We start from the raw sequence: 25,179 nt of genomic DNA on the forward strand, positions 1-25,179 counted from the left end.
ACTACCTGTAGCAGAACATTCGTTTAGCAGCTCCTTAACTTCTGGGAGATAGCTAGGCTATAGCTTTACTGCAAGGCAGCTGCAGAAACGCCACAAGCAAAGAGGCCAGGGTGATAACTATTTAGTCATTTTACTTTGTGATATGAAACACAATTGTTAAGTGTAATGTACAATATAAGCTGATATTATTAAAGAAGTACATCTACTTTCGGAAACAGTAATCTCCTATTTCACTGAAGCATTAGCAGGATGACATTAGTCTCTGTTGCCCGGGCAACACATACTACAGCGGTCTATGATGCATCTGTTTTCAATCGTTAAAATAAACATTCCTCACAAATATATTTTCGTTGTAGGATTTATTATGCCATTAGATTACAAGTAAACGATTTGTTGGGGAAATTATCATTACCTGTGGTTTCAAATGTCAAGTCTTTCAATAGGTGAAACTATCTGACTACTAACCTGAACTTCATTGCCACAGCCTAAACTTTGTCAATCTGTTCATGAAAAGACGTAATTTCAGCCTAAACCGTACAACGGAACGTTAAATCGAATTCAAGCAACGCAATCGCTACCAAGACGAACACAGCAGTAGTCTAGTACTGTACTGTAGTAGTACAATTTACCAGGGTCAGCTTCTCCACACAGGGTTACATCGCATTTTGCGTTGTTACTGACAATGATCGCTACCAGTGAGCTTTGTATGAATGAGCGATTTTCCCCAAAATAAATGTCAAGCTTATTTACCTTTTTGGGGGTATATTTTCAGTTAGCAGATGGTACTGTTTGAATCGCAATTCCATCTGAGATAGGCCTACTGCGGGTGACAACATTGTTGTTAGAATAAGCTTCAAAGGAGTCTCTAGCATACATAAGACGAGAATCTTTTAAAGGACACTACGGATAATTTAAAATTAAACAACAATAGTTGTAATGAATTAATTCAATATGAGTAGGCTAAATGCCTGAAAATATCACGAGAAGGGAAAAACTTAAAAGGACGTTTAAGTCATAGAGATTAGGACCACTTTTACACCGGACTGCCCAATTCATTTGTTTTGACTCAACTATGAGGCTGCTATATAGCCGATCACCATTCCCTCTTGCAGGGGAAATACTGTTTCGTTCTACACTTCACTCTTAGTATATAGCATTTTTTTGTATTCTGTTCAGATCTGATTGTCAACATAATAATGATGTAAGACAATTATTTCTATTTATTTTATTAAGATATGAGATGTATTCATAAAGGGTAGGCATTATAAGCATGAGCTTCAGCCTACACCTGTTTCAGACTGCTGTAAATATGCTTTTGTTTGCCAACTCAATTGTGTGAAACTAAGTTGTTTGTCTGAAATAAACCAAACTTTCAAATCTATGTAATCTTTATAAATAATGAGTATGCATTTTTATATAAAATACACAAAAATATCAGTTGTAAAAATGTCATTAAAAAACAGACCCCTCTGCAACCGACGCAAGCAAGCACAACCTACAATTTCCCCAGAAATGTTACCCTCTGTAGTTTTACGATGTTCTGCCATTGGTACAGTACAATACTTGATGGTCACCGAATGCATTATCCATTCTTACCCTGCTGGTTTCCTTGTCCAAGGGGATTCAGATCAGGTGTTTTTTTTTTGCATAGAAAACTCTCCCATTTTTAGACCTACTCTGGCCTTGAAGGCCAGTTGCTAGGTTCTGGGCATAGGGCCATAAATGAGCCACATGAGATAGCTGGGTTTTCTTGTTTTCTATGACAGAAGCATATACTCAGTCTTCTCTCACACTCAGCCCCTAATACAGATCTTAAAAAAAAAAAAATCATAATTTAGCATATGCTAAAAAGGTGATTAAGAGTTTCATTCTAAATCATATAAATCCATAATCATAATCTTCATAATTACAACAGTGTGATGCTTTTTTTCCACAACACTACGGTGAACATTTGTAAAGTTGAAGACTTTATAATAATTTTTTTAATATTACTTTGGAGGCCTACGTACTTGACCAATATTCACCCTATATAAAACCTACTACACAATGTTGGTAACGAACGGCTGTTCCATGTGGTTACCCTGATAAAAACAAATGAAAATAAACAGATTAATCTGTTGAGCCAGCATGCCTATAGTTGTTTCTGAACGGTCTGTCTATTGGCAGAGAAACGAGTTGTCACACGTTGCACACAACACACACGCGTGCCGTGCACACAACACACACGCGTGCACACATACCGAGAAAGAACCCCAAAGTCGGTATAGAAAATCAGTTTGAGAAATTCAAGGAGATGGACGACATTACATTAATTCTGGAGGTTGAAAAGTTTAGGGAGTTGTATGACCCCAGGGCACCAATTTTATAAGGACAACATAAAGAAGGTTAAATGCTGGGATGCTGTTGGGGCGGCTGTTGGATCTGTGCTGCCAAAACTTTAGAGGAGCTTAAAGACTTGGTGACCGGCGCGGAGAAATGTACGTCTGGTGTGAACAGCCTTGAGCCTGTTGTAGCCGATCGTGATGCCTCCGGGCGCTTCTCAGCCAGTGTATCCCAGGCGTTAGAGAGATGGAGAAAGGAAGAGAGGGGAGAGAAAGTGGGATAGATACCCCTTTTCCACCAACGCATTTTGGGTGCTGGTTCGGAGCCAGTGCTTAATCTCAAACCAGTTCTTTCTCTTTCGACAGCCTAAGAACCGTCTCCGAACTAGGGAAAGTGGATCTTAAATAGCACCAAAACATTTCCGGTCTAGAAGTTAGAAACGCTTGGGGCGGAGTTACCGTGACCAACAAGACAAAAAGAATCCTTTGACTGCCATTTCTATACGTTTTTACTATTCATATTTCAGCTAAACGGTGTGTGTAAATCAGCATCTGAATTCAAATGTGACGAGAAATGGGCAGTATAGTCGCTGAAAATGTGCTTATTTTATTGATGAAACGGTTAATTTGTAACTTGCTCCGACTTTTCGACAACCTAGCTAGCATCAGTGCAACGTCAGGGGCTGGGGGCGCTAGTGTTGCTGGGAAAGATGAGACGTATACAGTGACGTAATTACGTGGCTCTGTGGTGGCTCTCTAGCCCGTGGAAAAGCAAACCGGAGCTCCGAACCGGCTCTAGAACCAGCTCCCAACTAGCTCCCAGTTCACGTTGGTAGAAAAGGGGTGAGAGGGAGAAAGGTGAAGCTGGGGCCTCTACCCTGGACTAAGATCAGTTAGTGGGAGTCAAGCACAAGTGGCTCTGTGGTAAGATTATGCAGTAGCTCCCATCTGATTACACACAACTACACGCACACACAGGTTCTCACACACTAACACACCCACCATCTGCCCTTCATGATGTGCTGGTAGATGAGGCTGTCTCTGATGATGTCCTTGTGGAAGAGCTGGTAGGACAGCAGCACCAGTAGTGTGGTCACTGCCTCAAACAGGATGCTGTACGTGATATCACTGTAGACACACACACATGGTCAGTTGCATGCAGGTAACAAGATATTGACCCTCTCTACACAGCATCTGTTGGCCAGTGTCACTCAAGCAGTAGGCTCACTGAAATTAGGATGTTACATATTACATTTTACACTTGAGTTCCTCCTCAGTCCCACCACCTTCAACTCTCTGTGATAATTATATGATTGGGATTTTGTTAGATACTGAACTGTATGTCCTCCAAAAGCACTGAGCAAGTGAGTGGAGTTAAGACTAATTTATGTTGTGGAAGAGTATGTTCTGACTGTGTGGCCAATATAAGAAAGACTTGGAAGTGAAAAGATCAGCTTGAGTCTGTATTTGTGAGTCTGACGCAGAGGTAACACTGTCGCCTCTTACACATACGTGGACAGGCAGGCATTCATATTAACATACACACTGTCGTATTAAAATACATATTAACATACAGGCACGCACACAAACACACTCACAGCGTAGGCAGTGGGAGGGCCTTATATCAAAGTCTTCCCCTTAGCATGGGACACATACCAAGTACAATTGTGTGCTGTGTTTAACACACATCTATTCCCCTTGCACTTAATAACCCTTGAGGTTTATTATGCCACCCACTACAGTAAACACCGACCAATGACGGCAGAAACCATAGCCCTATATTCTTAATTGGATTTATTCTTAAAAAGACTGATGGATCTTCAGAAGCCTGGTTCATCAGGAAATAAAGGTAGTACGCCAGCTTGAACCAATTGCTGATCAACAGCAGAAATTGCCCACAAGTCACCATCAATAAGCATCAATCTGCAAGTTTTGCCTGCCAGGTTTAAACATATTGATAAGTCTGTTAAATCTTTAAAACCTATGTGGAGATGAAGCTACACAGAATGAAAGCACCGCACCTTAGGCCTCTACTGTGATATCCAATTACAAAGTGGATATGTGGGAATCCCCCACACTATTCAAGACCTCCTTCTAGCCCTGCGTTTTCCTGTCTGGATCTGCCACTAGATACTCGGAACACGTAGCTAGGAAATGAATGATGGCAACAAAGCCACAGAACTCATGACAAGGAATATTGGGCCTCATTCACCAAATGTTCTTAAGAACAAATTTGTTCTTAAACCCCACTTACGCAGTTCTCAAGAAGATTCTGGCATTCCCCAATGTTTTCTTATTTGGGATTTGTTCTTAGGTAAGAACAGAATTTACGCACACCCAAGAGCACTCTTACACACAATTGAGAGCTACATGTTTGCGCAAAATAAGTAGTTATACCGTTTTTGTCCGTTCTAATTTAAAATTGAATATTTCTGTCCTTTATAATTTTGCAACTAATAATTTTCATTATTTTACACATAATTATGTTTGTTTGTTTTAATAAATACACACTACACTTACACTCATTTGTAAATCCCTTTGAATTTCCATTGTGTATGAATTGTGCAAGGCCTGTATAAATAAACTAGCCTTGCTTTGCCTTCAATTCACATCAATTATATTAACGGGGAACTTTCCCATCCAATAATAAGTGTCTTATCACGGTATTTATAGGCCCAAAGTAGTCTTATTCCGCACACTAGGACAACATCACACAATGGCGTATTTATTGCTGCTGCAAAATTTTGCAGATCGTCCCGAGGAGGGAACGCATCTTCCGTGACCATACCGATTTATTTGCAGAGAGTGACGAGTACCTGTTAGGACGCTTTAGGCTACCAATAGCAAGTCCTCATGGATATTTGTAACAGTCAACTGTCTTCTAGGCTATGTTTTGAAATATGTTGTTTTGCTTCAGAATTCAGATTAAAGTTAAACCATTTCTTTTTCACTTCATCAGTTCAGCGCACTTCTCCAGAAACAGCGTTCACTGCATGAGTAATTGAATTCCATGCATCTTTTTTATTTACTGCTTTGTATACACCGCTGTTGCTATTAAATATGATGTGTCGTTTGTCGCTAACTTCTTGCAGCTGTACCTCCACTTCAGAATTATTAAAGTTTTTCTGTCTTTTGTTGAGGCCTCCACCGTCTTTACCATGTATTTTTGACATTTCTCTGAGTGTGCACACGGCCCTGCCATATCATGCCCTTTTATGGGAATTAACGGGGTGTTTACCTATGCTAAATAGGAGCAACGGGGCACGAGGTTTCAACTTACGAAATATTGTGATTCATCATTCTAAGACCACACCTGCGAACAATTCTGCTGTTTAGGAACAGGTCATGAATCACACGTAGATTTTTCTTAGGAACTTTCTTAAGAACAAATGTAAGAAATAACTTAGGAAGATATTGGTGAATGAGGCCCATTGTGAAGCCCTCTCTAAAACAATGAAGAATGCTGGAATGCAGAACCATTGTGTTACACAGTACACAATACAGATTTGTATTACTGATGAAAAAGGGAAGACGGAAAAGACTAGAGAAACTAACGCCTTTGTCAACCCTTTCTCAACCCTATGCAAACTCCCCAATAACCCTTAATAAATAGTTCAAGTTCTGTGAGAAGACAGAAGCACTTTAAAGTCTCCTTTTTCAGTGGTGTGATGCTCGTGCCCTTACAAGCATAAGCTAAAGCTAGGAATGAAAAAGGTTGGCACGTGTCTACATCACTCCCTTTCATCCTCCTCATCCTGTTACCGGCTCTATGTCCCACGCATGACAAACGTCTTGGAAGCAGTACGCAAAGACGTGCTGGAATGTTCCACCAGGAAAATGGAACATTCCATGGGATCCATTTATATTCATGAGAGCGAGGAAGCAGTGTGTGTGTGTCTGAAAACTGTCTCCCACAGACACACCAGAGAGAGTATAGGAGACACTGGAACCCTTATTAGAAGTTAGGAAGAGCATGAGGTGGAAAAGAGAGCTGTCTGTGAATTATTGTCTAATCTGCCCTCTATCAATCTGTTTGTGTCAGAATGTGAGTTTGGCTACAGTTGGAGTTTTAAGTGTTATAATGGTATCACACAGTGACTGGAACAATACATTTTCTCTCTGACAATGTATTTTAATTTCTTTCTCTCATTCAATTCCTCTCTTCAAGAGAGGACAGTGGCAGAGCTAAAATATGCATTGAAATGAACTTCATTGCTTAGCCAGCTTTGGGCTGGCACATAAAGCCTAGCACCTACCTGCCCAACAAAGCCTTATTGCTGGGCCGGCCAGGTCAGCACCCACAGTCTCTGATAAACAAAAGACAGACAATCAGAACCATCCCCTAAGGACTGCTGGTTCTGTGTGTTCTGTTTTACTACTGAGGCTCTTACACATGCACACATGTCTACACATACGACACCAGATGGCCCACAAGGTCCGTGCTGCTTGTTTAGGACCCCCTGCATCCCTGGATATACTCACAGCAGAGGCACTTCCATGATTAGGTGGACAAGGTTGCACATAAGCTCTTCCAGAAGGTCCTCACTTCCTGTATCTACAGAGATTGAGTGGAGGAGGGGGAAGGTGGATGGAGAAAGGGCAAGGAAAGTGAAGAGAGGGAGGATGGGAGAGAAAGAAAAAAACATATAGAACATCTAATATAATTCTGAGATGTGGTGTGCTAGCAACAAGCTATTTCCCATGTTTTAGTTTAAAGTGGCAGAGCACAGCTACTGTGGCTCATCCAACTATGAGAGCCAGGGTCCAGCCCTTCTAATGTTGATGATATGGTGTTTTCCCACGTCTGTCTACATCTGTGTCCTTCGGCCAAAAATAGACCCCCACTGTAAAGCAGGTAGGGAAAATGAGATGACTAAACTGCTACAAACAAATTTAAAAAATGAATTCTGATGGCTGCAGTTCCAGTTCCTTGGGCTCTGTAATGTTGTTCATGAATAGCAGAGATGGTGCTCACCGCAGGTGCCTGGTGCCCTCTCCCGGCAGGACAGCTGAAAGTGCAGGTCTACTTCACACATCTCCCGGATGAAGACTTTGAGCAGGCATCGGATCATGAACAAGGCATTGTGGGCTTGCCAGATAAACAGCTGACTTTAAGGGGATAAAAAGAACATGCACACAACTAGTAGAGACAATTACAAAACTGTTGAAAGCATTTATCAGGTTGGTATATGAGACCTGCCGCACACACACCAACCAAATCTTTCTGTGACAGACAGTACACAAGTGCACTCTGATCTGGGGGTAACTTAAAGGGGTGATTGACTGTTTTTTGGGGGTATTTCACACTGTTCCTTAAGGTCTCCGAATAGGGTATGTAACATTGGTTGGGCTGAAAATGGCCCGGGTGCTGTTCTATGCGCCCTGATGCTTCCATTGAATTTGTCCCGGGGAAAAACGCTAGGTTTTCTCTTTTATGGTATGCTCATGAATAGGGATGCGTATTGATAAGATTTGAACGATTCCGACTCCTTATCAATTCCTGCTTATCGATTCGATGCCTTAGCGATTCTCTTATCGATGTTCCCCTCTACAGCCAACTAGGTCTGTGCGTCCTGCACCCCCCCACACACACACTCGTTCTAAACGAATTTCTCAAACTGGCTTTGGCTCTGAAAATGAGCTAATACCTACCACCTCTAGGCCTCTTCAGGCCTCTGTTTTCAAAACAAAATCTAGTCGGAGATAGAAACTTTCAGTTTCCTTGTGTTCAAGCTTATATTACTCAACACCAGTAGGACTTACAGGGGTCCTAACAACAGGGGAAATAACTTCAGTGTCACCTTTCAAAAGAGACCATTTACATGCATGTACTCCAAATGGTTCAACAACAGCTTTCAATGTACTTTGGGTATGTTGTTTAAGCGTTTTCAGGTTCATTTAACAGGACTATTAAAAGGTTAAACAATTAAAATGCTAAGTTTAATAATGGATTAAAAATCGATATGCTCAGTTTAATAATGCGACACGCGAACGTTTGCTGATAACACACGCCGCCCCGATAACGTGAAATGATCAATAAGATCAATACTAATGGGAGACGAATGCCGGAGCTAAAATGTATGCTTCAAATGACGGGACAGAAGATAACTAGATCGACTACACACAATAAAGGCAAATTGCTTCACACAGTAACAAGTGGTTGTGATCACTTTTGAGCAGTTTAGCTCTACCTTAAGATAGTTAGAGATGAAGCGCGAACGTTAGCTGCGCTGCTGCATGCATCGAACACATGACGTTCCAGTAACTTCATTCCATGCTGTGTTCAAATGCTTCTTCATATTTGTAGTATTTCCTCCCTTCTACGAAATAGACTTTTTACACGCGTTACAAGTGGCGTTATTGTGATTTTGTTGTGTGAAATACAACCAAACTTTAGAACGCTTCTTCCTAGTTGCCATGTTTGCTGCAGTCTGTCTTCGCACATGCGTGCGCAAACTTTTATAGTTTATTCAGACAGACGTTCGCGTGTCCCATTATTAAACTGAGCATATCGATTTTTAATCCATTATTAAACTTTTTAATTGTTTAACGGCACAGAGAACGGCACAGAGAATCGTTAACAGAATCGTTAAGGAATTTTGCTAACGATTCCAAGGAATCGATTCACTGGGAACCGGTACTAAACAAGAACCGGTTCTCGATACCCATCCCTACTCATGACTATATAGATGAGCTGCGCGCTGATTGGTTGGTTTACAACGAGTGAAGATTGGTTGGTTTACAATGAGTGAAGCTGCGGTGCAAAGACGCAACACGGCCAACAGCACTCACTTCTCATAGACAAACATCACAGCCCGTCGAGTGTTTGGTTCCTTATGAAGACTCCTTATGAAACCACCGTAATCAATTTTCAATATGCTAGAAAAACGTTCTTCTTTGTAATTCTGTGGAAATACACAGAACAGCGCGCAGCAAATTTTGGGGCGTGACAAAGGTACAGACGAGAGCCAAAAAACTGTTTCAAAACCTACCATTTTACAGCTACTTTTTTAAATTGTGAGATTTGCATAGAAAAGAGGTGTCAATGGACTTTGGGGTTCACTGTATGTCCATTTTACCCACTGAACTGTCGTTATTCAACTGTGACAAGGTAAATTCGGTTCTGCAATCAATGACCCCTTTAAGAAACTTCCTACACTGAACAAGGACCTAATTACTAGGGATGCACCGATACCATTTTTTAAGGACCGAGTACGAGTACCGATATTTCTTTTCTGGTACTCGCCGATACCGATACCTATACATTTAGAATTTTTTGGGGGGTGATGTGGCAGTTTTACAACCACAACACAGTGAGACTAATGAATGTAGGACAGCTTATTTATTATTACTTGAATGAAAAAAGTATTATTTTCATGTGCTTATCACAAACTTGAAGCACACATTTCAGTGAGTGTCCAATAACCTTCAAAGGGCAAAATTACCTGTAAGAAAGGCTGGTTGCAAAACGCCACACACAGGTGGTATTATGCCGGCTTTGTTTAGTTCAGAGTAAACAAGCAAAACCGTCATAATGATTGGTCCTTTTTACGGTAATATTGCGAGATCTCTTCTTTTTTTTAAGTGGGGTTTACACACACACTTTAAACTCAGTATCAACCTCTTCATGTCTTCAAGGGACTTATTAACCAGACATGGTTTTCGCATACTCACTCTTGGCATTCTGTTGATATTTTTAACTCTTTGGTTCTCCCGAGGAAGATTCTTATGAGAGCACCCAAGTTTCCAGTTCTGGGGTTATTCTCGACTGTGAAAAAAGATGCAATATAAGAGAGAGAAAATGCCACCACAAGAGTATATAGAATGATTATAATTTTCTACAGACTTTTAAGACTTATGGCATAAAGGGCCTCAGGAGCCACTGAAATGTAGTACAATCCTCAAAAACATCTAACCTCAAAGCCTGTTGTGAGATCTCAATAGAAGTCTGCTGTCATACAAAGCACCACTTCTCAAAGTTTTAGTATTAATTACTGTTAATTTTCCTATCCCATGGGGTGGGAAAAGTTAAATAGCTATTAACAAATAGTTTAAAGGCCCATGCCACAGCATATTTATTATTAGCTTTACCTTTGTGCAGAGTGATTCTGTTTGAAGTTGAAAATAAGCCAATGATTGGCCAGTGCATGTTGTGGTGTTTGGTTAGTACATGTTGTTATTGTAACAAATGATAAATGTAAAAGAAAAACACCCGTCTAAAACGTCTATTCTATAATTGTCAAATTTTCTTAAATGTAGCAATAAATACAAAATTAAGTTTAAGTTGTCAATGACCTAGGGCTTAAAGCACAAATCCACACACAAGCTACAGTATCAAGCAGTGAAGAGACAAAGGAGGCATGTATACTTAGGATCTTGGCCAGGGGAAGGACAGCTTCTTCCAATAGCTTGGAGTTCCCACTGAAAAAGAGGCATAAACACAGACAGAATGAAAAAGAGATACAAGAGCAGTGCACAGGGAAAGGGACAAGATTCTCTTCATGAGCATAAGACACCCCTGGATCGACTTCACCTCTGCCATTTTTTCCGACCTTGACGTTACCCATTGAGTAATGCATGTTTATTTAGAAAATAATTAATCAAATAAAATCCTAGTTGCGCTCCTTCAGTCGTCTAGTCCATTGATTTTCAACCACTGTGCCACCAATTTCACTTAATTAGTCTTAAATGATTTTTTTTCTTCTAAAATGTATTAATTATTATCTGCAACTAATATGCCATTGTCGAGTGTCTGTGCTGTAATATAGTGACTGTCAGAGTAATGTAATATTCGTCCGGGTGGCAGCAGGTAGCTAATTGCCTCGTTCCTTCTTAGAGAGAAGAGAATGAGTGACGCATGTGACAGGTCATGGTGACAGTGATGGAGACGTTTTTTTAAAGGAAAAATGCTAACTCCGAACTGGGCCCTGGACAAGATTCTGACCCAGGTGAAGGCCCTTCAGTGGCCCTTCAGTGGTGGTAAAAAGAAAACAAAGACGGTGAGCTCGGATTTACTTTCAACGGGAGAGAGATGACACCGACTCCATTATGCTTGGTGTGTGGCGAGAAGCTGTCCAACAGCGCCAAGGTGCCAAGCAAGCTTAATCGGCATCTCCAAACGAAACACCCGTCGCTTCAAAGATGACTATTGGACTATTTTGTTCGCTTGCGTGAAAACATAGAGAAACAGGCAACTTTGATGAGGAAAACCACAAAGGTAAATCAGAAAGCCCTCAAAGCTAGTTACCTAGTTGCTGAACTTGTAGATAAATAAAGAGTCCCACACTGTGGCAGAGACATTAATACTACCTGCCTGCAAAGCCATTGTCAACAAGATGCATCACTCTGCTTTGTTAGCAGAGTGATGGAAAGAAACCCAGATCTTATTGTTACGCACTGTTATTTTCACCGTGAGGCCCTCGTTGCAAAGACTTTTCCAGCAGAACTAGTTACTATGTTGGATAATGTTGTGCGCATAGTGAACTTTGTAAAGACACAACCTTTGAAAAGTCTTACATTTGCATCTGTCTACTCCACCTTATGTGGCAAAACAGAGAGGCTGATGAACCTGTTGCTCCCTTCTCTTTAGATGCAGAGAAGGCCTTTGACAGGGTGGAGTGGCGGTTTTTGATTCATATTTTGGAGACCTTCGGGTGTGGACCGGGATTCATCAAATGTATTCAGTTGATATATGCAGAACCAAAGGCGTCCGACTAATGGGGCAGTTTCATATTTTTTTCAATATATCAAGAGGCGCAAAACAAGGAGACCCTCTCTCTCCACTATTGTTTATTTTATTTCTTGAGCCACTTGCAATGGCAATCAGATCAGACACGAGCACACAGGGGGTAAGAGCGGGAGGAAGGGAGCGTAAACCTTTCCTTTATGCAGACGACATCCTTTGCCTGTCAGTAGATCCTGTCTCCTCAGCTCCCAGGCTCTGAGATTATGGACACCTTCTCTGAAATATCAGGCTACAAGATTAATTGGCATAAGTCTGAAGTAATGCCAGTGTCTAGAACATGCCTACCAACAATAAATAATGCACTTAAATTTAAGTGGATAGATTCAGGTATGCAGTGTCTTGGAATTCGTCTTACTCCAACTATCGATGACATGGTACAGGTGAATTACATATCCATGATGGTGCCATTGACTGTCCCAGAATCTTTTTTTAAGCAGTACAATAAAATGATTAGAGACTTCATATGGAACTGCAAGAAGTCACGTATAAAGCTTGAAAAGTTATATACAACCAGAAACAAGGGATGGTTGGCTTTGCCTAATGTGGAGCTATACAGAACAGCTTTCAAGGTATTTAAAATTGCTAAGCACTGGGGTGGTGAGAGTTCAGCTCGGAGTTGGTTGGATAAAGAGAGGGAACTGGTGTCTTCATTTGGGACTATTGAGGTTTTGTCACAAGCTGTTAAGAACAAGAGGCATCCAAACCCAATCCTGCAGTATTCTAGGGAGACTTGGGCAAAAGTGCATAAGCAACTGCATATATCCCAATATAAGCAAATGTATTCATCCATATGGAATAACCCCTCAATCACAGTAGGAAGGGAACTTTTTGTATGGGCCACCTGGCTGAATAATGGCATCAGTAGGATTAGTGACTTGTATGTTGATGGCCTGTTGCAGTCGTTTTGAAGAACTCAAACAAAATTTCTATTTGACGGATAAAGCAGACTTCTGGAAATATTTACAGCTCAGGAGCAGTGTAACTAGTCTTAACATCTCACTTGATAATGACACAAACAAGCTTCTCTGCTATTTGAAGTTGCCCGAGCTTGTCCGTAATGCCTCTGTTTTTTATAAAATCATGGCAGATAGTTTGTATGGTCATTCTAATCACTTGAGTATAATATGGGAGAGGGACTTGAACTCAAACATTGAGGAAGAGGCATGGGAAAATGTGGTTTCCAATGCAGGGTGGCCGGTGAGGGATGCAATTAGCAAATTCACACATTATAAAGATATTCACAGCTATTATTATACACCGGTCAAACTTCATAAAATGGGATTAATGAAGGACAATCTGTGTTGTCTACCCTGGTGCAGACTCCGGTAAAGCCATATTTCCATGGTGGAGGAGTAAATTACGGTAACCTCCGTTTTATTGATTGTTCTAAGAATCATAACATAAAGGGTTATTGCTGCCTGCGGATACCCGTATCAAAATGGCCTTGGTGAATTCGCAATCACTTACGAACAAAACATGGCTTAATGTTGGTGATTTAAGTCCTCTAACTGAACTCTCCCCCAGTGACTGTGCCTTTTTTAGTTCTCCCAGAGCTATGGGAAAGGGTCGGGGCTTGGCGGCTGTTTTTAAAAAACATTTTAAATGCCAATTATTGCCGGTTGGAAATTACTCAAGCTTTGAGGTGCAAGCATTCAAAGTTGAACTGGCCAGATCGCTGCTTTGTGCACTTGTGTATAGACCCCCAAAACACAATAAGGACTTAATCCATGAGTTCTCTGATTTCTTATCATTGATTGTGCCTGACTTTGATAACCTTTTAATCATTGGGGATTTTAATATTCATGTTTGTTGTCCCTCAAAGCCATTGGTTGGCCAGTTTTTACAACTCGTGGACTCTTTTAATTTAACTCAGTCTGTATCTGGCCCTACACATGATTGTGGCCATACTCTCGACCTTGTTCTACCTTTTGGTTTTCCTGTCTTAAATGTTGAGTTGGATGATATTTGTCTATCTGACCATACACCTGTGATTTTTAATGCATCAATCTCTTGTCCATTACCTAAGCCTCATATGCCTGGTCGCTACATTCGGGCACTGGATCACTCCACTGCTGGGCAGTTTTCGGATGCCTTTACAGCTTCTCCATTTACCAGCCTTACAGGGACAACCTCCTCTCTGGGTACAGAAGAGCTAGTTACTCTGTTACAGGTATTCTTGATACTGTGGCCCCACTCAAACTTAAGCGACCTAAAGTCAAAGCTTCTCCTTGGCTTAACAGTGAGACTCGTGCCCTTAGACAAGAGTGTAGGAAAGCTGAGAGGAAATCGAAAATAGTTGCAAGTGTCCTATGAGATATTGAGAGATTGCCTAGGATCCTATCAACTTTTTGTTAAAGCCTCTAAAGCAAATAATTTTTCTGATATTATTGCTAAAAATACAAATAGCCCCAAAACCTTGTTTAGAGCAATAAACACTGCACTAAACCATGTGTTTGTCCTCCCTGATGTTACTCTTGAAGTTACAGAAAAATTATTGAGTTTCTTCATCAACAAGGTTGACATCATTAGATCTCATATCTCAACCTGATTTAGTCCATTGCCCTGCTTCTATCACTTGCTTTGAGCCTGTGTCCCTCTCTAACTTGATGGACATAAAGTCACACATTTACATTTAGTCATTTAGCAGACGCTCTTCTCCAGAGCGACTTACAGTAAGTACAGGGACAATCCACCAAGGCAAGTAGGATGAGGTGCCTTGCCCAAGGACACAACGTCATTTTTCTGCTCTCTTATTAATGGAACTGTTCCTTCCAGTTTAAACATGCTGTGCTTCAGCCTCTTATTAACAAACCTAATCTAGACCCTACAGATCTTATAAATTTTAGGCCCATTTCTAAATGACCAACTACAGTTAGGTCCATAAGTATTTGGACATTGACACAATTTTCATCATTTTGGCTCTGTATACCACCACAATGGATTTGAAATGAAACAATCAAGATGTGCTTTAAGTGCAGACTTTCAGCTTTAATTTCAGGGTATTTACATCCAAATCAGGTGAACGGTGTAGGAATTACAACACATTTTATATGTGGCCCCCCCCTTTTTAAGGGACCAAAAATAATTGGACAAACTAACATAATCATAAATCTAATTGTCACTTTTAATACTTGGTTGCAAATCCTTTGCAGTCAATGACAGCCTAAAGTCTGGAACCCATAGACATCACCAGACGCTGGGTTTCGTCCCTGGTGATGCTCTGCCAGGCCTCTACTGCACTGTCTTCAGTTCCTGCTTGTTCTTGGTGCATTTTCCCTTCAGTTTTGTCTTCAGCAAGTGAAATGCATGCTCAATTGGATTTAGGTCAGGTGATTGACTTGGCCATTGCAGAACATTCCACTTCTTTGCCTTAAAAAAGTCTTTGGTTGCTTTCGCAGTATGCTTCGGGTCATTGTCCATCTGCACTGTGAAGCGCCGTCCTATGAGTTCTGAAGCTTTTGGCTGAATCTGAGCAGATAATATTGCCAGAAACACTTCAGAATTCATTCTACTGCTTTTGTCAGCAGTCACATCATCGATAAATACAAGGGGACCAGTTCCATTGGCAGCCATACATGCCCACGCCATAACACTACCTCCACCATGCTTCACTGATGAGGTGGTATGCTTTGGATCATGAGCAGTTCCTTCCCTTCTCCATACTCTTCTCTTCCCATCATTCTGGTAGAAGTTGATCTTGGTCTCATCTGTCCATAGGATGTTGTTCCAGAATTGTACAGGCTCTTTTAGATGTTTTTTGGCAAACTCTAATCTGGTCTTCCTGTTTTTGAGACTCACCAATGGTTTACATCTTGTGGTGAACCCTCTGTATTTACTCTGGTGAAGTCTTCTCTTAATTGTTGACTTTGACACAGATACGCCTACCTCCTGGAGAGTGTTCTTGATCTGGCCAACTGTTGTGAAGGGGTTTTTCTTCACCAGGGAAAGAATTATTCTGTCATCCACCACAGTTGTTTTCCGTGGGAAAACAACTGTGTTTTCCCACGGAAAGCACAAAGAGCTGTCACTGATGGTGACAGCTCTTTGGACTTCATATTGAGAGTTGACAGCAACAGATTCCAAACACAAATACCATACTTGAAATGAACTCTAGACCTTTTATCTGCTCCTTGTCAATGAAATAACGAACTCCCTTTATGAGGGAATAACATACACCTGGCCATGGAACAGCTGAGCAGCCAATTGTCCAATTACTTTTGGTCCCTTAAAAAGAGGGGGGGCCACATATCAAATGTATTGTAATTCCTACACCGTTCACCTGATTTGGATGTAAATACCCTGAAATTAAAGCTGTAAGTCTGCACTTAAAGCACATCTTGATCGTTTCATTTCAAATCCATTGTGGTGGTATACAGAGCCAAAATGATGAAAATTGTGTCAATGTCCAAATACTTATGGACCTAACTGTATGTCCAAAATACTGGAGAAGGTGGTTCTTTCTCAGCTCTCTCCTTTTCTTGGTGAGAATGTTGTGCTGGACAACTTTCAGTCAGGTTTCAGAGGACACCATAGCACAGAAACAGCACTGCTTAAGGTACTGAATGATTTGTTGTTGTTCGGTGATTCTGGGAATTGTGCTCTTTTAATATTACTTGACCTCAGTGCTGCTTTTAATACTGTTGATTAGGGGTGAACGGTACACTGAAGTCACGGTTCGGTTCATACCGCGGTTCAGACATCACGGTTCGGTACGAGTTCAGTACAACGGAGGGAAAAGAAAAACAAACCAGGTTCCTCTACGAGTGAATACGGCGCATTGAAGATGACATGTAAATTCCGATTGCGTCAGTAATTTATTGGGCCCTATTTGTATGTGTATCTAATGGCTGGTTAAGCACTGTAGGAAGAAGTTTTTGTTTTTTTGTCTCGTTCCAGTGATTGGCACACCTGGGTGATGGCGTCGGATATTTTTAGTCATTTAGCACACGCCAGATGCGTTATATGCTTAGCATGTTAGATGTATTTCCAGTCACATACCCCACAACCAGTGATGTGCGGTGATGTCAGTAAGAGGCTAGGCACTTAAATGGGAAAATGTGTCCAAACGTTTGATTGGTACTGTATATGTTGAAGAATACAGGATCGAAGTGCGCAAGTGAGTTTTTCGCTTGTCGTCCGCAGAGAACGGACAGTAAAAGCACTGCTTATTCTACAATTTTTTTTAGTATTTGATTATGCGTAACTGCTACATTCGTCATCGTAACGTCTAAACAATTGCAATAACACACATTTAGGGGGTCAGATGGCTGAGTGGTTAGGGAATCGGGCTATCAATCAGAAGGGTGCCGGATCCATTCCTGGTTGTGCCAAATTACGTTGTGTCCTTGGGCAAGGCACTTCACCCTACTTGCCTCGGGGAGAATGTCCCTGTACTTACTGTAAGTCGCTCTGGATAAGAGCGTCTGCTAAATGACAATGTAAATTGCATTTATAAATCACAAGAATAAACAGTGAAAATACAAATACAAGTTTATTAAATAAAATGATTTAATTTAAAAAATTACGTTTGAATTTTGCCAGGGTAGGCAGTGCCTACTTTGCCTACCCAGACTGCACGTCACTGCCCATAACTGCTGAACCACGCCGACACACAGTGCTCGTCTTATCCACCACTCTCTCGCCTGTACTACTGTAACTGCATGGGAAACCAAAGTTTTCCCAAACTTGCAATCTCAAAGCGGCCGGCTCTATCTCTCCTCTATCTCTCGTGGGTCGCCACCACTCGCCATACTCGTCCTTAGTGCTGCTAGCTAGCCTATCTCTGACTCACTGCGGCGCCAATCAGAGCTTCAGAGCTACAGATTAGATGTCCCGAAAGAACACGAGTATCTAACAGTAGTTCTGCATTACATTAATTAATTTGCATGCGAGTTTTATTTATTTTTATACCGTGTATTCTCCATGTAATTTCATGCACCGTGACGCCCGTACCGTACGGTTCGGTACGAATACATGTTTTGTTCCACCCCTACTGTTGATCATGCTATCCTCCTGGATCATCTCCAGCAATGGTTTTGCAAAACTTTCTCCAACTTAATGAGAGTAGGACGGAGGTGATTATATTTGGTACCCCAAGGTCAATTGACGATTTTTTTTTTTTAAATGGGCCCCTTGTCCACCAATGTGCACTCCCATGTCAGAAGTTTGGGTGTTATCTTTGATTCAGCACTAAAATTTGACAAATTAATTCTGTTGTCAAATGTAGTTTCTTTCATTTAAAGACAATGGCAAATCTAAAATCTTTCCTCTCTTTCAAGGACTTGGAAATTTTTAGTCATGCACTTATATTGTCTCGAATTGATTACTGTAATTCTCTGTATTATGGCATTTGTCAATCATCATTATCACGCCTGCAGCTTGTCAAGAATGCAGCTGCTAGAATGTTGACTGGTACCAGGAAGAGGGACCATATCTCCCCGTTATACCATGGTCTGGGTGAATACTCGAATCTGATTGGCTGCAGGGGTGTCCATTATCGGGTGATAACGGACACCTACTACGTAATTGCAGCAAAACTGTCTTTTCACCGTTCTAAATTATTGCGCTGGCTACATAGTATATGAGCCTGTACAAAGTCTCTGAAATAAGTAACCATAACAACCGGGACAGAGTCAAAGCCTCCATTTACAATTTTGAAAGACTTTAACAAGCTAACTTGTATTTACAACAATGAGTGACTTCAATATTTATTTTAACCTATTTGAAAAATGTTACTTTTCTGAATGTAGTGTGTCAGTGTCACGTAACCGCTCATCTCACATCCCATTCGCTATTCACCTCGCTAGTCAACCTACTTCAGACAGGCTGCGGCCAACACGACAGTAGCAGCAACTCTATACATGGCCGATTATTTTCTTCTTAAATATCCTGATTTTGTTTGGGGACAATGACATGGCTCGATAGCTGGCTAGTCATGTTGTTAAACATACTGTCAAATTATAATTACGGTTTGGAGAAAATGTCAACTTTGATGCGGTCATCTCACATACATTTGCTATTCAACTCGCTCCACAGGCTGCGGCCGTACTGTAGCCTAGTACTAGTATGGCCGATACTTTGTTCGTGAAAATCTTGATATTGATTTTGGGACAGTGACATGGCTGGTTAGCTAGCAAATCTTATTGTCAAACATACTGTAAAATTATATTTACTGTTTATCAACCGTACACAATGTTATAGCCTCTGAATCTTGCTAGCATAACGTTAGCTTTCGGGCTAATAGCTCAGCCAAGTGAAAGCCGGTGTTGGTTCTATGAGCTGAGCGGACTATAAAATATCAGAGTTGGCTAACGTTTAAACACGTTAGATTTCTTTTGCAAAACGCCTGAAAACATAAATTAATGTTTGTAAAAAAAAAGATTGTTGGCAAGTGACCATGGTATAAGCGGGATAATGCCCTTCGAGGTGTCCAATATGCGCGTTGGACGGTTCACGCCTCCGCATCGTCCATTATCAGGTGATATTGGACACCTCGTCGGGCATTATCCCTTACATATTGGCCTCTCTTCACTGTTTGCCAGTCAAATATAGAATAGATTTTAAGGTGTTGTTATTCGTTTTTAAAGCTTTACATGGATTGGCTCCATTGTATTTCTCAGATCTTCTTATGCTGTATCACACTTCCAGGTCCCTTAGATCATCAAACCAGTCCCTTTTAGCCATTCCACAGACTTGGATGAAAAAAAAAAGGTGATCGTGCCTTTTCAGCTATAGCCCCTACTCTGTGGAATAAACTGCCAATTTTTATCAGGTCTCGTCTTAAAACATATTTTTATTCTTTGGCTTTCGAGTCAGTTTACGGTCACTCGTGCTTACTGTAATTGTGTTGTTCTTATTTATTGTTGTTCTGCCCTCTTTGATGATTTTGTAAAGCACTTTGGTCGGCATTGGCTGTTTTTAAATGTGCTCTATAAATAAAACTAGTATGTTTTTATACTTTTAAATTCAGGTGCACGTACACGACTGTTCTGTGCCACTGCTAGCTTGCTAGCCCAGCCTACAAACGACAGTTTGACGGTTGAGTGACCGGTGGCATAACATGTATTCTACTGTAATCTTGCACTCGTAAAAATTCTGTAATTTTACACAAATGTTGTGTAAAAGTGGTATTTTGATCGATATTGTGAGTACATGAACCCAAGTCTGCACGCTTGGCCATGACTACAACAGTGACCTTAGAGAACTATAACTCTGTATTAACTTGTCAAACACGCCCCAGAGCGTGGTGTACTGTGGGAAGGCAAGTGTGAACGCAATGTTAGCCAATTCTTTCACCACTACTGTAACAGAGCTAGCTGCCGTAGCTGGAAAATCAAACTGTTCCCGAACCCCGTGGGGAGGAGGGCCACAACATCATGGCCACCAACAAAACTCAGCAAAACTTGTTCTTGCTCTGGGTTTAGCTTATGGATATTCAGCAGCGTTGCCACAACGGACCGAATGGCTTCGCTCGCATCTTTCTCCGCCGCCATTATGGAACTACAACACAAACTAGCTCACGACAGCCACTACCTCTGTTCGCTGATTGGCCGGTAGAAAATTAACCTTACTTACCTCATGGCCAGACCTAGTACAGAAGCAAAATCAAAATTGAGCGGAAGTACGTAGGAAGGCAGAGCCAGGCTACCTGACCCCTGGACTGGTAAGTAAGTTTTACAGCTACTAGACTATCGATATGTGGGAATCGCAAGAACTAACCAGTCAAAGAGCATAACAAAAATACAGGGTGTGGATATCACAGCGTGGAAACATAGCTAGCTACTTGTTACCACTCTGGCCTTTGCCTGTGGCGTTTCCGCAGCTGTCTTGCCATTTTAGGTAGTTAATTATATCCCAGAAGTAAACAAGCTACTAAACTGATGTTGTACTATTGGTAATCGCGTGTGGGTACGTGACATTGTGACGTTAGTGACGTTTGTGACTGTGGCTAGCTAGTAAGCCACCATTCACTTTTCTCTACAAAAACTTAAATGATGCCTGAACTGGGAAACGTAACATTCCAGACGATTCAATTAACGCAATCGTGACCAAGACAAACATTTAGACTTCAACATTATCTATGTAGTGCAACAAATTACAGTTTTAATGGTGTGAAAATAAATTATAATAAAAAGATATATGAGAGAGAATATAGGTTGCGTCTTGCCAAAGGCAGGCGGCTTCGCTACTTGGCCCCCAATAATAATAATAAAAGGTAGAAACCCAATAGGCTGCTTCGCTGCTTGGCCCCCAATAATTATTATTATTATAATAAGAGGTAGAAACACAATAGGTGGCTTTGAAGTTTTGCTGCTTGGCCCATAATAACAGCCCCCGCCCATGCTTTCATCTCCTTTTATGAGGCCTACCTTATCTTACTATATATGAATATATACATAAATGGTTTGGCCTACCATTTGCAAAATAGCTGCAAACTATTAAAAAGTCATATAATATGATTCATATGATATGATCTGGCTTAAAATCTCTTTAATCTATGCACTTTACGATTACAATTACTGTTCCCGCTATGTCATGACATAAGAATTGCGCCTACCAGTCAACACACAAACACCCATGTGATGCTAATACGCTTCATTGAATTAATTTAACCCTTGTGTTATCTTCGGGTCATTCTGACCCATCAGTCATTGTGACCCACCATCGTATTGCGACAACTTTACCGCATACAAAAACAAAGTGAGGAATTTTCTTTTAACCGTTGGGCTGTTTCAGACCCCCCACATCGCAAAGGTTAAAAGAAAATGCTATTTATTTGTTTTTGTATTGGGTAAAATTGGGTAAACACAAAGATGGTTCGTTGTGAGCCTTTGGGTCATGTGACCCGAAGGCAGCACAAGGGTTAAAATGTTTTCATCATTTTGCACATAATTATATACTATATATAAACTATACATTTTTTGCTAGACATATCTTATTAAGGCTTTATAGCCTTTGTCTGAATGACAGACTTGTGCAACGTAACCCTTTTGACATCTGCTGATAGAAAAGCGAATTGCAGCCTTGAAAGGCAGGGGAACAAATGGCTGAATTAAACCAAAACATGAGGAAAATAGCCTTAAATTAGCTTTCCCCGGTGTGATTTTGAACATTTTAAAATACTGGGTGATGAAACACACATCTATTGTGTTTTTTGCAACCTGCCCCAGGGTCCTGGAATTTGATAGAGTGCGAAGAATCGCTTTTTTTTCTTCTAGTGTTACAATAATATATTGTGAATAGCATGTTTTTTGTATAATACACTTTGCATTACACTATAGTCTTTGTTGCTCTTTATCTATTGTTACATACATAGGATTCGTTTTAGTGTTCTACCTGCTGGTGGGGCTGATGAAGGTGAACGAGATGAGCTGGTTCCAGAACGGATCGTTCTCTGATATGGACTCTGTCCCGATGAGGGTTCTGAGGCTCTGGTTATCCGACAAGTCAGTGACTAGGCTAGTGTTGGCTCCCATCTCCCAGTTCAGCTTTCAGATGTTCCTCACTGCTTCATCTGGCTCCTAGTTGACAGGGTGCAGGGGTGATACAGACATGTAGTAGATCATGTTGGATAAAGTTCTGAGGGTAGGCCAACGCTTTGTGAAATTGAACAGTACTGGCACCGAAACACCTATAATATAATATACGATATTATACTTTTATGAGTAACAAAAGCCAAACTCAAATATATTGTTTCATGCTAAGCTATTGTTTAACAGCACACACTGGCTCTAGCCAGAACTATTGCTTGAGGAATAACTTGTAGTTTGTAATTATATTTTCTTGAGATTTCATTAAATGAACCTGGGTTTCTACTAATAGGAATAGCTATCCACCTCTGTGAATACTGATTATGAAAGTGCTATAAGTTTACCCAGACTTTTCTCAGAACCAACGTTTAACCTGATATGCAGATAGATCCAGTCGACCAAACCTTTGAATGAACAAACTCGAGAGTATCAACTTGCCCTGTGGCAATGACACTTAAAGGTCGTTAGTATTATTAAGTCAGTAGTACTGTAGTTAGCTAAATAACAGCTATGAGATAAGTGGCAACGTTGCAGCCAAATACAGTAACATTACCATTAGGCTACACGTAGCTACACGAAATGTACAAACTCACTTGCTACAGTAGCTAGTTGGCTGTCTTAAGAGACGCTACCCTAATAGCTAGAACTGGCTAGTTTGTTGGCTAATAACAGTAGCTTACTAGCTAGTAGTTTAGGTATATTACATCCAGCTAGCATAACATTTAGATATTGTAGTACTAAGATAGCTTGCTAGCACTAACTAGCGTAGCTAGTCTACATCAGGCGACAGCTCACCTGTCAAATGTCTCACTTCTATTATTTTGGCACGTTATCTCTCTCAGATGTTCCGACTTATTTTATCACTCCAGGTCAAAATGCGACTTCCTATAACAGACAAACTTTAGTAATTTTAGCAATTTGTTGTGGCAGACTTTTTTTTACAACCTAATCGTTATCCACCACGTCGCCACGAACCTTTGCGTGACCTGGGTGACGTCAGAAAAAAATCAAGCGTGAAATGAGTTTAATGTGCATAAAAAAATAATTAATAATAAGCTTCTTGTAAATGTTGCATTTTTTTAATTAAATACCTAAATCGCTCTCGTCTCTTGCATGACAAGCAGATTGCTTGTGGTAGACGGCGCATAGACTGTATACAAAGAATGGACGTAGTCATCGTGACGTCACCCATTGGTTTGTGAAAGCCCGTTTTGAACAGACACAAACCCCTCGCCCCTCGGCTTGAGGCAAGGGCCCCGGTAGATTTTCAGGGGCAGGCCCGGGGTGGGTAATCGGGAGAGTTCCCGATGGACCGCTTCACTTTTGGGCCGGTGGGCCGCTTCATATTTGGGCCGGTCGAGGATCTTTTTGTTGTTGACATTTGTCACGTTAGTCTATCTTCTCTTAAAGTAGGCTACACACGTTCCGTATTCTGACACCGCAGCCTCTGCATGGGTTGTACCATGTGAGGGAGTTCTCCCCTCCCAAATAGAGTTGGTTGGGTCGATAGCCCGTCTTTTCCAAAAAGTTTTCTCATAGGCTACCGATAGCTGGCCGGGCGGCCCTACCGTAACTATACGCGTCAGGGAGGATGGATGGGAGCAGGGCCGGATTGATGGCATCACTAGACAAGGTTTTACCAATTGAAAAACCGCTATGTTTATTTTACATAAAGCTCAAAAAACTAATTTGCGCTCAAATAATGGCCAAAATGTTTCGCTCGCGCGCTGTGCGCGCTCGCATTAAGTGAGGAAGTCCCTATCGTGCATCACATCAAACCCATACGTCCTACACAGTAAAAACAGTAGTGATAAATTGGCTCTGTGAGTGTAAATTTTAACTATCACAATGTTTATGTAATTCTCACAGAGAAGTGTCAATTTAACACTCACACTAGTGTTACAGTTTTAACTCTACAACTGAGTTACTAGATTGACTCTAACAGTGTTAAATACCCAACTCTACACAGTGTTTCTTTAACACTACACTAGAGTGATAGTATCCACTATCCACAACAAAAATGACTAAATACATGGAAATAAATTATTACACACCAAGAATGGACATTCTTTTCCACTTTTATTCTGTGGTTCAAGCAATCAAACAATGAGAAAGCACAATATACATGCTGTCATCTGACCCATAAACAGACTGCAAATCAAAAGGCTTGTAAAAAAGCAAATCACTAAGTTTGATGACCATTTCATTTTCCTTGCTATAACAAACTCTGAATGCATGGTAATGTTCACAAAAATAATCAGTTGTTAATGGATACACAATCAAGTATGCATGCATTCATTTAGTAAAATTATTTTTGAGATTTTGAAAAACACTGGGACATCATGCTTGATCTCATTGCAAACAATAAGATTAACCCTGTATTCAGTTCCATCAACCCTGACCCAGTTAGTGCAATGCACATTGTCATAAACATTAATTTCAAGATAGTCTGCCAATTCTTCGTTGTCTTTAAGAGAAAACAAACACACAGGGCCGTATTCTTTTCTATTACATGTTAGTGTGTCCCAATGGTTTCCAATTAACATCTGGTGTTTACTGGCAAGAGATTTTGTAATATTCTTTT

General features: G+C 40.8%; 1 protein-coding gene across 1 annotated transcript in view; it reads right to left on the reverse strand.

The window, feature by feature from the left end:
* The window catches only part of dym (dymeclin), a 92,215-nt gene extending 68,663 nt beyond the window's left edge, over positions 1–23,552 (reverse strand). Inside the window, exons 1-7 of the mRNA XM_067258121.1 lie at positions 23,391–23,552; positions 22,402–22,586; positions 10,690–10,742; positions 9,996–10,089; positions 7,297–7,430; positions 6,804–6,876; positions 3,324–3,449 (exon numbers count right to left, since the gene is read on the reverse strand). Of these exons, the coding sequence (XP_067114222.1) occupies positions 3,324–3,449; positions 6,804–6,876; positions 7,297–7,430; positions 9,996–10,089; positions 10,690–10,742; positions 22,402–22,541 (620 nt within the window). The 5' untranslated portion in view covers positions 22,542–22,586; positions 23,391–23,552. The remainder of the gene's footprint in view (positions 1–3,323; positions 3,450–6,803; positions 6,877–7,296; positions 7,431–9,995; positions 10,090–10,689; positions 10,743–22,401; positions 22,587–23,390) is intronic.
* Between the last annotated feature and the right edge of the window lie 1,627 nt (positions 23,553–25,179).

Source organism: Osmerus mordax, chromosome 20 (assembly GCF_038355195.1).
Source record: "Osmerus mordax isolate fOsmMor3 chromosome 20, fOsmMor3.pri, whole genome shotgun sequence".
NCBI classification, from domain to species: Eukaryota; Metazoa; Chordata; class Actinopteri; order Osmeriformes; family Osmeridae; genus Osmerus; species Osmerus mordax.